At 46.1% G+C, this 12,160-nt stretch overlaps 1 protein-coding gene across 5 annotated transcripts in view; it reads left to right on the forward strand.

The window, feature by feature from the left end:
* The window catches only part of hipk3a (homeodomain interacting protein kinase 3a), a 259,278-nt gene that overhangs the window by 215,168 nt on the left and 31,950 nt on the right, over positions 1-12,160 (forward strand). For all 5 annotated transcript variants that reach the window (XM_068046630.1, XM_068046632.1, XM_068046633.1 and 2 more), the window contains 2 exons: positions 2,357-2,541; positions 4,785-4,944. In XM_068046630.1, coding sequence (XP_067902731.1) covers positions 2,357-2,541; positions 4,785-4,944 — 345 coding nt within the window. The remainder of the gene's footprint in view (positions 1-2,356; positions 2,542-4,784; positions 4,945-12,160) is intronic.

Consider the following 12,160-nt stretch of genomic DNA (forward strand, 5'->3'; position numbering starts at 1 on the left):
GGCTAGCCTAAGAATGCAGGACGTTGACTTTTGCTTCTTAAGGTGCGTTAATGTATTTTGCAAAATCATTGTACATTTATTTTATGAAAAACATGCTGATTTCCATTGCCCCCCACCACTGGCGACCATACCTTTAGCTGCCGAGGCACTAAGCTTTGGCATTCCCTCCCTAAAGCTCTCTGCCTCTCCACCCCTCTCCTCCTTGAAGACAGTCTTAAAATCTACCTCTATGGCCATGCTGTTGGTAACACAAGAACATAAGAAGTAGGAGCAGGAATGAGCCACATGGCCCCTCGAGCCTGCTCTGCCACCCAGTAAAATCGTGGCTGATCATCTACCTCAACTCCACCTTCCCTCCTCCCTTTCCCTATATCCCTTGAAATATCTCCTTATGTGGATCCATGTTACATTTGGCCCCTGATACTCCTGTGAAGTGTCTTGAATGTTTTTACAAGATTAAAAGCACTAGATAAATGCATGTTCATCGTACCATTAGGTGCACATTCATATTTTGTGCAAAGTTCCTGTGCGTATATGTTTTGAATTCATTGTACCATTTAGTGTAGCCTCACGTATATTTCATGAACGCGAAAATAGTTATAGAATGATACAGCAAAGGAGGTCATTCAGCCCATTGTGCCTGTGGCAACACTTTGAAAGAGCCATTCAATTAATCCCACTCCCCTCCTCTTACCCTCATAGCTCTGCAAATTTTTCTCCTTTAGGTATTTTTCCAACTCCATGTACAGATATGCATGTACGACTACACTGCAGATTTTGGTTGCGTGGTGCTTGAGACAGGAATACGTTGAGCCTCCCGATACAGGACCTTTTATCGAATCATAGAATGGTTATAGCACAGAAGGAGGCTATTCAGCCCGTTAAGTATGTGCCTGCTCTCTGCACGAGCAAATCAGCTAGTCCCACTCCCCAGTCCTTTCCTCCTCGCCCTGCAGGTGCTTATCCAATTTTCTTTTGAAAGCCCTGATTGAGTCTGCCTCCACCATCCATTCAGGCAGTATATTCCAGATCCTAGTCACTCGCTGCCTAAGAGTTTTTTCTACATTCGCCGTTGGTTTTTTTGCCTATCACTTTAAATCAGTGTCCTCTGGTTGTCGGCCCTTCTGCCAATGGGAACAGTTTCTTCCTATCTACTCTGTCCAGACACCTCATAATTTTGAACACCTCTATCAAATCTCCTCCCAACCTTCTCTGCTCTAAGGAGAACAACCCCAGCTTCTCCAATCTATCCTCATAACTGAAGTCCCTCAATCTGAAGTCTTCACATGGGATTTGTTCACACTGTCCAGTTAATGAACACCTGTCCAATTCGGAATGTATTTGCCATTGTGCTAATCTGTCATTTTTGAGCTGTCAGGTTCTCTTTCATGTTTTGTTGAAAGAGGGGCTTCTTACATGAGGAGTGGGAGGGTAGGAAATATAGCTTTTTGCAAGGCAGGAGGTGTTTATCGGGTCCGTACACCACCAGCGGAAGTCGAACATTGAATCCGCCAGCAGTGTACCTGAAGTTGCTGGACAGTCACTGGACTCTGGGCAGGAATGGGGTGATGAGCTAACTCAGCTTGTCTGTGCTCCTTTGAATCATCGGTTTGGTGTTTTCTATTTCCCCCCCTATGCCCCAACACCATTGCTTTTCTTACATTTCCATGCCTCTTTGGTTCTTAACAGGTGCAACATAACAGCAACATATCGCACCTTGTAACATTAAAGAAAAGTCCCTACGCATTCACAGCTAAGTGAAGAGTGGTAAGAACTCGCTACCACATAGAATGGTTGAGGCAAATACCACAACTGAGAGGTTACAGCTATGAGGGAAGACTGAACAGGCTGGGGCTCTTTTCTCTAGAGAAGATAGTTACTAATAAATAAGGAATTCAGGAGATATTTCTTTGCCAGAGAGGGGTGAGAATGTGGAACTCATTACCACAGGGAGAAGTTGAAGCAAATAGCATAGGTGCACTTAAGGTGAAGCTCAGTCAGTACATGAGGGAAAAATAAATAAATGGATATGTTAATGGGGTTAGATGAATTAGGGTGGGAGGAGGCTCGTGCAGAGAATAAACACCGGCATGGACGAGTTGGGCCGAGGGACCTGTCTCTGTGCTGTAAGTACTTTGTGTAGCTCCAAGTACAGCTTCCCAGCTTCACCCATCAGTTCTAGGATATTGGTGAGTCATGAAGGAGAAAAGGATCCTTCCATATGTTAAAAGAAATAGGGGGTTAGGAATTACTTTTAAGTGGATTTGGGGTTTCTCGTTGAATGAGAGGTGACAACAGTAAGACCTCCCAGGCCTGTCTTACCCTGCTGCTAAATTGCAATGTGCTCTTGCCTCAGGTGAACATGGTGATGGATTTGGAGGGAAATGACCTGCTGGCAGAGAAGGCTGATCGCATCGAGTTTGTCAGTCTGTTGAAGAAGATGTTGCTGATTGACGCAGAGAAGAGGATCAGTCCAGTGGAGACGATGAACCACCCCTTTGTAACCATGCAGCACCTGCTGGACTTTCCGCATAGCAACCAGTACGTCCTTGCTGTAATTAAACATTAACTGGGCCTGAGTCACATACTTGCTGTCGGCTTCGCCTGTCCTCCTCCTATGTTGTTAAAATGTACCCTGCAGGACCATCTTGGTGTTCCATCCTTGAATCATTCATCACAGATCTGCATGACCTCTGCGTGCAGATGTTATGCTAATGATTTACATTAAGGTAGCATCTTATTGTATCAAGGCATGTCAGCATGCCTAAAGAAATGCTTTTGAGGAACAATGACTGTTGTTATGCAGGTGAGTTATTTGGCCCATGCATCAGTGCCATCACGAGCTTTTTATTATTTATTCAGAGGATGTGTGCATCACCAGCTATTGCCCATCTCTAACTTCCCTTGAGCAGGTGGTGGTGTGCCACCTGCTTGAACCGCTGCTGAGCTGTTAGGAAGGGAGTTCCAGGACTTTGACCTAGCGACAGTGAAGGATTGGCGATATAGTTCCAAGTCAGGATGGTATGTGGCTTGGAGGGGAACTTGCAGGTGGTGGTGTTCCATGTATCTGCTGCCCTTATCCTTCAAGGTGGTAGAATTCGCAGGTATGGAAGGTGCTGTCGAAGTAGGCGTGGTGAGTTGCTGCAGCGCATCTCGTATATGGTACAAACTGCTGCCATTGTGTGCTGTTAGTAGAGGGAGAGAATATTTAAGTTATTGGATGGGACACCGATCATATGGGCTGCTTTGTCCTGGATGTTAAACACATAACACATGGACTGTAACATTCTCTGTGACCCTGGGAGGTCTGCCAGGATCTGTGCTGTCATTTTAATATTCAAGTCAATCAGACATTCACACCTGGTTGTCTGGCAGCAATACCATGGCTGGAGGAGGTCCATAAGAGGCCATGGTAAGTCTTAGGAATATCTATCTGGTTGAATACCTTGTGGATCAAGAGGAGCAAACGTGCTCCCCTGGGCCCCACAAGAGAGTCATTGTGCAAACCCCCCCCCATCCCCCCTAACACCTAATCACAAACACGCCCCCCCCCCCCCCCCCCCCCCCACCACTTTCCAGTAACTTTTGGGGACCATTCCCGTGACCCTCAGCTGAGGCCCCTTCAGGCATGTTCATGCCCCCACTGGCTTAGTACTGAACCTGGCCAGGCGTTGTGCAGAACTCCAGGACGTTTGGTTTAAATGAAGCATGAAGCCCTGGTATTAAGACCTGTCCAAGTGTGCCCCTCCCCTGCCCCAGCCCCTAATCTGCTTCCAGGCTCCACCACACCATTCCAGCCCCCTGAGCACCTCCACCCACTTTGTTAAATATCCAGGCCAGTATTTCAGTGCTCCCTCAATCAACATCAGTAACAGATTAACTAATGATTCATTTTGTTTCTCTTTCTAAAATTTTAACTGCAAAGTGGGTATTGTGTTCGTCCATATAATACTCACTGCACTTCAGATTAATTCATTGTGCAAAGCACCGTGAGATATTTCTGAAAGATGAGGCACAGTGTTTGATAAATTTAAGCAAATTCTTTCTCCTCCCTGCCCGGCACTCTTCGCCATCTCCCTCCTCCCTACCCCTCTCTCCTTGCCATCCATCTTCTCCCCGTTTCTGTCTTCCCTATCCCACTCCTCCCCTCTCTATCCCACTCCTTCTCTGCTTATTCCTCTCCAACATTCCCTGCCTGCTTTACTTTTTCATACTAGACTCCCAGATTTTACAAATTTAGCAGGTCACCTGCTTGAGTGACCCCTTACCAAAATTGACAGTTGGGAGAGTTTACGTACCTTTCAGCTGAGGAAGTAAGTGAAGAATCTGGTTGCGACAAAGGTTGTAGCTGATGTGACGCAGAGTTGCTGGTGTGTGGTGACAGGGAAAAGATTTTTATCCTACCATCTGAGCTCATGTGTTCAACCTAGGTGGGAGATAGGGTCATCAATTTGAAATGGACACCAGGAGCAAGGAGGAGAAAGAAGTTGATTTACACCGAGTGCTGTTTGGAGTGTGCAACGCTTGGCTCTGGAGAATAGTCGAGGTGGAGACTTGCATTTTTACAGGGAAGAGTGGGTAAATACTTGAGGTAGAGGATGCCACAGGCCGACAAGAGGGGGTCAGGGCATTGGGATTACGCTAGCAAAGAGCAGGAACAGACACAATGGGCCAGATGGCTGCTTTCTGTGTGGCAAACATCCCCGCAGTTCTCATTAAGGTCTAAAAGATGAGGTTTATAATTCATGCAAATAACAACCAGTTTGTTTACTTTTTCCCCACAGCGTCAAGTCCTGTTTCCACATAATGGATGTTTGCAGATGGAGGCCGAATTTGTATGATGTAATAAACCGCAATAAGATGCCATTTATGAGACCAGTTGCCTCGAACAGTGCCACAAGTCTGAGCATGGCTTTTAATAAACTGGGCTCTGTACACAGCCAGGTAAGGGGAATGTCTGTATCCTCCCATTATAAGAGAGTGGAGAGAAATTGTCAGGAGAAATATCTTTGCGCAGTGGTGCATTTGAGTGGTTGAGACAGAGACAACTTTTTACGATTTTGAGCTTACGGGTGAGGGTGTTGGACCATATGGCCTCCTCCTGCACCATGAACTTCTTTTGGCTCTAGAATTACAGGATTGGCGTGGCCCTGTTTTTTTCTCTAACATGCTCGTGGCTCTGTATTACCGCTCATCCGCTCTGACGAATGCTGCACCGTGATTTGTTGTTGCTGTAATTAAAGGCAGCCATCGATTCCCCCACTTGCATCACCTGCGCAGTTGTGCTTATTGGGTCTTCGAGGTTGATGAAAGGGCAGCCCCTGTTTTACCGGAAACTGGAGGCCTGTTTCAGTCCTCACAGTGCTAAATGCAGTAGGATGGGGCCCACAGCTCTGTGAGCTCCTAATTGAATCGCTGCTGCCGCTTCACAATTTTCTATTCTAGCACCATCAGGGGCAACAATTTGCGAACTTGCTGGATTCACTGAGGCCCACAGCCCAGGAAGATCCAGAAAATAATGTGTTTGTTCACTATCTTGTAACCTCCCCCAGCCCTGCACCTGTCTGAGATCTCTGCACTCCTCCAGTTCTGGCCTCTTGAGCATCCCTGATTTTACTCACTCCACCACTGGCGGTTGTGCCTTCGGTTGCCTGGGCCCCATGTTCTGGAATTCCCTCCCTAAACCCCTCCTCCTCACTTTACTCCTTTAAGACACTCCTTAAAACCGACCTCTTTGACCAAGCTTTTGGTCACCTGTCTGAATATCTCCTGATGTGGTTCGATGTCCGATCTTTTAATAAAGTGAAGCTCCTTTGAACATTTTACTACATTAAAGGCACTATATCAGTGTAATTTGTCATTGTTTGGTGTCTTGCGTAGCAAATGGGGTGACCATTACTTAAGAGGCTCCTTTGAAACAAACTGAAACATAAGAAATGTCACAGTTCTGTGCATTACTCAACAGCACTGCCTTGTGGTGGCTAATGGTTTGTGCAGCCCCTGCACCTTCACTGAGCAGCGACAGAAACTTTTTAAGGCTCCAGTAGGAAGAGTGCTTGGTCCTACCTAGTTAGTCAGTTTGGAGATGAAATAAGCGATGAAGTTGCCATATTATGATGCCTGCAATTCTCGTTCTAAACAGTGACAGAGAAGCAAGTTTGCTTTCTACCAGTGGTGAGTGGTGTTGGGTGCTGGAGGGGTAAAAATGCATTAAGGGTAGCAAAGCAGTGGGCAAGCATGAACGGGTGCACCATCGTGGGCGAGACCAGAACTAGGGGCCAAAAATATAAGATAGCCACTAATAATTCCAGTAGGGCTCGATACAGTCCAAGACAAAGCAGCCCGCTTGATTGGCAGCCCATCCACAAACATTCACTCCGTCCACCACCGACGCACAGTGGCAGCAGTGTGTACCATCTACAAGATGCACTGCAGCAACACACCAAGGCTCCTTAGACATCACCTTCCAAACCTGTGACCTCTACCACCTAGAAGGACAAGGGCAGCAGATGCCTGTAAGTTCCCCTCCAAGCCACACCACCATCCTGACTTGGAACTATATCGCCATTCCTTCACTGTCACTGGGTCAAAATCCTGGAACTCCCTTCCTAACAGCACTGTGGGTGTATCTGCACCAAATGGACTGCAGCGGTTCAAGATGTTAGCTCACCACCACCTTCTCAAGGGCAATTAGGGATGGGCAATAAATACTGTCCTAGTCAGCGACACCCACATCCCATGAATGAATTTTTAAAAAGGGAATTCAGGAGAAACATCATTACCCAGAGAGTAGTGAGAATGTGGAACTCACTACCATAGGGAGGGGTTGAGGCAAATAGCATAGGTGTATTTAAGGAGAAACTTCAGGGAGAAAGGAAAAGAAGGATATGCTGATTGGGTGAAATGAAGTAAGGTGGGAGGAGGCCTGTGTGGAGCTTAAACACAGGTATGGGCCATTTGGGCTAAATGGCATGTTAGTGAGCTTTTGACACCCTGTATTGGGATATTTAACCTCCTGCAGTCCGTGATGGAGGGGCTGGCTAGTGAATGTTTCCTAACACTCCGGTAATAAATAATCAATTGATAGTAGATTATGTGAAGCCAGCTGGTCAGGCATGTGATTTGTTAATGACAAACTAGCAGGGCTGCAGGATCTGTGCAGTCAGGTTCTGAAGAAATGCAAAGCTGTTCACCACCAAACTCATTCGGGTATTTTAATTTCAGGTTTCTGCTGGTCAGTATCTTGGTGCGATTTAAGTTACGTTATGATTTGAAAAATATTGCTTTCACCTGTAAGAAATGTCCTTACTCCCTCCTCTGGAGTTTCTGCGCATACAACTAAGAGGACAGGTTAATATTGGCAGGCCCATTCCAACATTACCCTGTAACTGCGTGCTGAGGGGCAGATGGGAGGGAGAATAACTCTACTTGCAATTACTTCTTCCTTCTAGCAACAGCAGGTTACATTTATATAGTGCCCTCAAGGTAGTAAGACATCCCAAGGTGCTTTTGCTAATGACACAAGACTAGGTGGGAATGTGAGTTGTGAAGAAGATGCAAGGAGGCTACAGAGGCTCTTGGACAGTCTAAGTGAATGGAAAAGAGCATAAGTGTGAAGTGATCCACTACAGTAGAAAAAAATAAGAAAGGCAGAGTATTTCTGAAATGATGAGAGATTGGGAAGTGTTGATGTCCAAAGGGACCTGGGTGTCCTTGCTCATGAGTCAGTAAAAGCTAGCATGCAGGTGCAGCAAGTAATTAGGAAGGCAAATGGTATGTTGGCTTTCATTACAAGGGGATGTGAGTGCAGGAGTAAAGAAGTCTTGCTGAAATTGTATAGCGCCTTGGTGAGACTGCACCTGGAGTATTGTGTACAGTTTTGGTCTCCTCATCTAAGGAATGATATACTTGCCATAGAGGGAGTGCAACAGAGGTTCACCAAACTAATCCCTGGCATGGCGAGATTGTTTTATGAGGAGAAATTGAGGAAATTGGGCCTGTATTCTCTAGAGTTTCGAAGAATGAGAGATGATCTCATTGAAACTTGAAAATTCTTACAGGGTATGACAGGGTGGATGTAGATAGGATGGTTCCCCTGGCTGGTGAGTCTAGAACAAGGGGACACAGTCTCAGAATAAGGGATAGGCCATTTAAGACTGAGATGAGGAGGAATTTCTTCACTCAGAGGGTGGTGAATCTTTGACATTCTGTACCCCAGAGGGCTGTGAAAGCTTAATTATTGAGCATGTTCAAGACCGAAATCGATAGGTATGTGGATACTAATGACATCAAGGGATATGGGGATAGCGGGGGAAAGTGGCATTGATGTACATGACCAGCAATGATCTAATTGACTGGCGGAGCAGGCTCGATGGGCTGAATGGCCTAATCCTGCTCCTATGTTCCTATGCTTCACAGGAGCATAATCAGGCAGAATTTGACACTGAGCCACTGAAGGAAATACCAGAATAGGTGGCCAAAAGCTTGGTCAAAAAAGTAAGTTTTAAGGAGGACAGAGAGGCGGAGCGGTATAAGGCGGGAACTCCAACGCTTAGGGCCTAAGCAGCTGAAGGAATGACAGCCAATGGAAGAGCAGTGAAAATCAGGGATGCTCAAGATGCCAGAATTGGAGGAGTACAGACATCTCGGAGGGTTACAGAGCTGGAGGAGATTGCAGGGATAGGGATGGGCGAGGTCATAGAGGGATTTGAAAACAAAAATTTAAAATTAAGGTGTTGACAGACCAGGAGTGCAGGGCTTGATGGGTGAAGGGGACTTGGTGCGAATCAGGATGCTGGCAGCAGAGGTTTTGGATGAGCTCAGGAGCGAGGAGGTAACTGGCATTTGTTCTGTTGCTCCCAACAAGAGCTTCCTGCAAGGAATATCTCACCTGTCCGATTCTGTGACACTGCAGGAAAGGTGACTGAAATGCCAATTTGTTTACTGTTTTAGTGATATTGGTTGAGGAATAAATATTGGCCAGGACAAGGAAAGAAACCCCCTGTTTTTCTTCAAAATAATTCCATGGGATCTTCTACATCCACTTGAGAGATCAGTTTAATGTCTCATCTGGAAGGCGGCACCTCCAACAGTGCAGCACTCCATACTGCACTGGGAGTGTCAGCCTAGATTTTTGTGCTCAAGATTCTGAAGTGGGACTTTATCTCACAACCTGCTGACTCAGAGGTGAGAGTACTACCCACTGAGCCACGACTGTCAGAGTTTGGAGAATAGGAAGCCAGTAACACATTAAGCAATGGAGTATTTCTGCTGTAAACAGAAGAAAATGTACAATTTGGGCAAAAAACGCAGCCCTCCGTTCTGTAGCTGCACTGTCAGTTGGGTGATAGCTGAAGTGTTAATTGGATCACAAAAGATTCCACGGCCCAGATTAATTTGCTTTCTGGCTGGTCTTATCATGTTCCAAGAAAAATGTGTGCACAGAAGTAATAAAGCAAATGTCTCTTTATTTCTTCACACAATGTGTTTAAGGATGCACCATGGAGAGTGTATTAACTACAGGATATGCTGCCTGCTCTCTTATCCGCTCTTCAAGGTTGGGTCAGCATGTACAGCACTCGACTGTTGTGATTCCTCCAAAACACATTCAGGCAGTGCAGATAAAAAAACTGAACAGCATCCTGCAGCTTGGGAATGAGTGATTGACACATTTCTGGGATCTGTGTGTCGGAAACCCGAGAACAAATAATTATCAATTATCAATCCGGCCTCCAACATCTACCCTTCATGAAGACTCTGCTGCACTGTCCCAATGTGTCCCGTTCACTCATCACCCCTGTGCTCGCTGACGTACATCGGTTGCTGATTAAGCAATGGCATGGCTTTAAAATTCCCGTCCTTGTTTTCAAATCCCTCATGGCCTCCCCCCTCCCTTTATCTGTAATATCCTGCAACCTCACAACCCTCCAAGATATCTGCGCTCCTCCTTCTCTGGGCCTCTTGAGCATCCCCAGTTTTAATCACTCGACCACTGGCGGCCCTGCCTTCAGCTGCGTGGGCCCTAAGCTCTGGAATTCCCTTCCTAAACCTCTTCCTCTCGTAGCTACCTCTCCTTCCTCCTTTAAGACACACCTTAAAAAAACTACCTCTTTAACCAAGCTTTTAGTCAACTGTCCTAATATTTCCTTATGTGGCTCTGTGTCAGATTTTGTTTGATAACACTCCTGTAAAGCACCTTGGGACTTTCCTTTGTATTCATTCTTGGGATGTAAGCATCGCTGGCTAGCCCAGCATTTATTGCCCATCCCTAATTGCCCTTGAAAAGGTGCTGGTGAGTTGCTTTCTTGAACCTCTGCACTCCATGTGGTGTAGGTATACCCACAGTGCTATTAGGAAGGGAGTTCCAGGACTTTGACGCAGTGACAGTGAAGGAACGGTGATATAGTTCCAAATCGGGATGGTGTGTGGCTTGGAGGGAAACTTTCAGTTGGTGGTGTTCCCATTGCATCTGCTGCTCTTGTCCTTCTAGGTAGTAGAGGTTACGGATTTGAAAGGTGCTGTCGAAGGATGCGTGGTGAGTTGTTGTAGTGCATCTTGTAGATGGTACATATTACTGCCACTGTGCATCGGTGGTGGAGGGAGTTAATATTTAAGGTGGTGAATGGGGTGCCGATCAAGCGGGTTGCTTTGTATTGGATGGTGTTAAGCTTCTTGAGTGTTGTTGGAGCTGCATTTATCAAGGCAGTTGGAGAGTATTCTATCACACTCTTCACATGCCTTGCAGATGGTGGACAGGCTGTGGGGAGTCAGGAAGTGAGTTACTCGCTGCAGAATACCCAGGCTCTGACCTGCTGCTGTAGCCACAGTATTTGTATGACTGGTCCAGTTAAATTTCTGGTCAGTGGTAACCCCAGGATATTGATGGTGGGGTTTCATCTATAGTATAGCTGTTGAATGTCAAGGGGAGATGGTTAGATTCTTTCTTGTTGGAGATGGTCATTGCCTGGCACTTGCGTGGCACCAATGTTACTTGCCACTTATCAGCCCAAACTTGAATGTTATTCAGGTCTTGCTGCATGTGGGAACAGACTGCTTCAATGTATGAGGAAATGCGAATGATACTGAACAATGTGCAATTGTCAGCAAACATCCCCACTTCTGACGTTTTGGTAGAGGGGAGGTCATTGATTACAGCAGCTGAAGATGGTTGGATCCAGGATACTATCCTGAGGAACTCCTGCAGCGATGTCCTGGGGCTGAGATGATTGGCCTCCAACAACCACAACTACCTTCCTTTGCGCTAAGTATGACTCCAACCAGTGGGAGAGTTTTCCCCGACTCCCATTGACCAATTTTGCTAGGCCTCCTTGATGCCACACTCAGTCAAATGCTGCCTTGATGTCAAGGGCAGTCACTCTCACTTCACCTCTGGAATTCAGACCTTTTGTCCATGTTTGGACCAAGGCTGTAATGAGGTCAGGAGCTGAGTGGCCATGGCGAAACCCAAACAGAGCATCCGTGAGCAGGTTGTTGCTGAGTAATTGACACTTGATAGCACTGTCAACAATACCTTCCATCGTTTTGTTGATGACTGAGAGTAGACTGATGGGTTGATAATTGGCTGGATTGATTTGTCCTGCTTTTTGTGTACAGGACATATCTGAGTACATAGTTGGGTTGTACCTGTGTTGTAGCTGTACTGGAACAGCTTGGCTAAGGATGCAGCTAGTTCTGAAGCAGAGTCTTCAGCACTACAGCAGTGCAGTTGTCAGGGACTGTAGTCTTTGCTGTATGTAATGCCTTCAGCCATTTCTTGATGTCACGTAAAGTGAATCAAATTGTCTGAAGACTGACATCTATGATGTTGGCGACCTTAGGAGGAGGTGGAGATGAATCATCAGCTTGACACTTCTGGCTGAAGATGGTTACAAATGCTTCAGCCTTGTTTTTTTGAACTGATGTGCTGGGCTCCCCCATCATTGAGAATGGGGATGTTTTTGGAGCCTTCTCAAGTTAGTTTAATTGTCCACCACCATTCCCGACTGGATGTGACAGGACTGTAGAGTTCTGATCTGATCCGTTAGTTTTGGGATTGCTTAGCTCTGTCTATATCATAGTTTTACTATGTAAAGGTGCTATATGAATGCAAGTTGTTGTTGATTTAAGGGTACACTTGTGTTAAGTTGCAGTTAGGAACATC

The sequence above is a fragment of the Heterodontus francisci genome, chromosome 14, assembly GCF_036365525.1.
Source record: "Heterodontus francisci isolate sHetFra1 chromosome 14, sHetFra1.hap1, whole genome shotgun sequence".
Lineage (NCBI taxonomy): Eukaryota > Metazoa > Chordata > Chondrichthyes > Heterodontiformes > Heterodontidae > Heterodontus > Heterodontus francisci.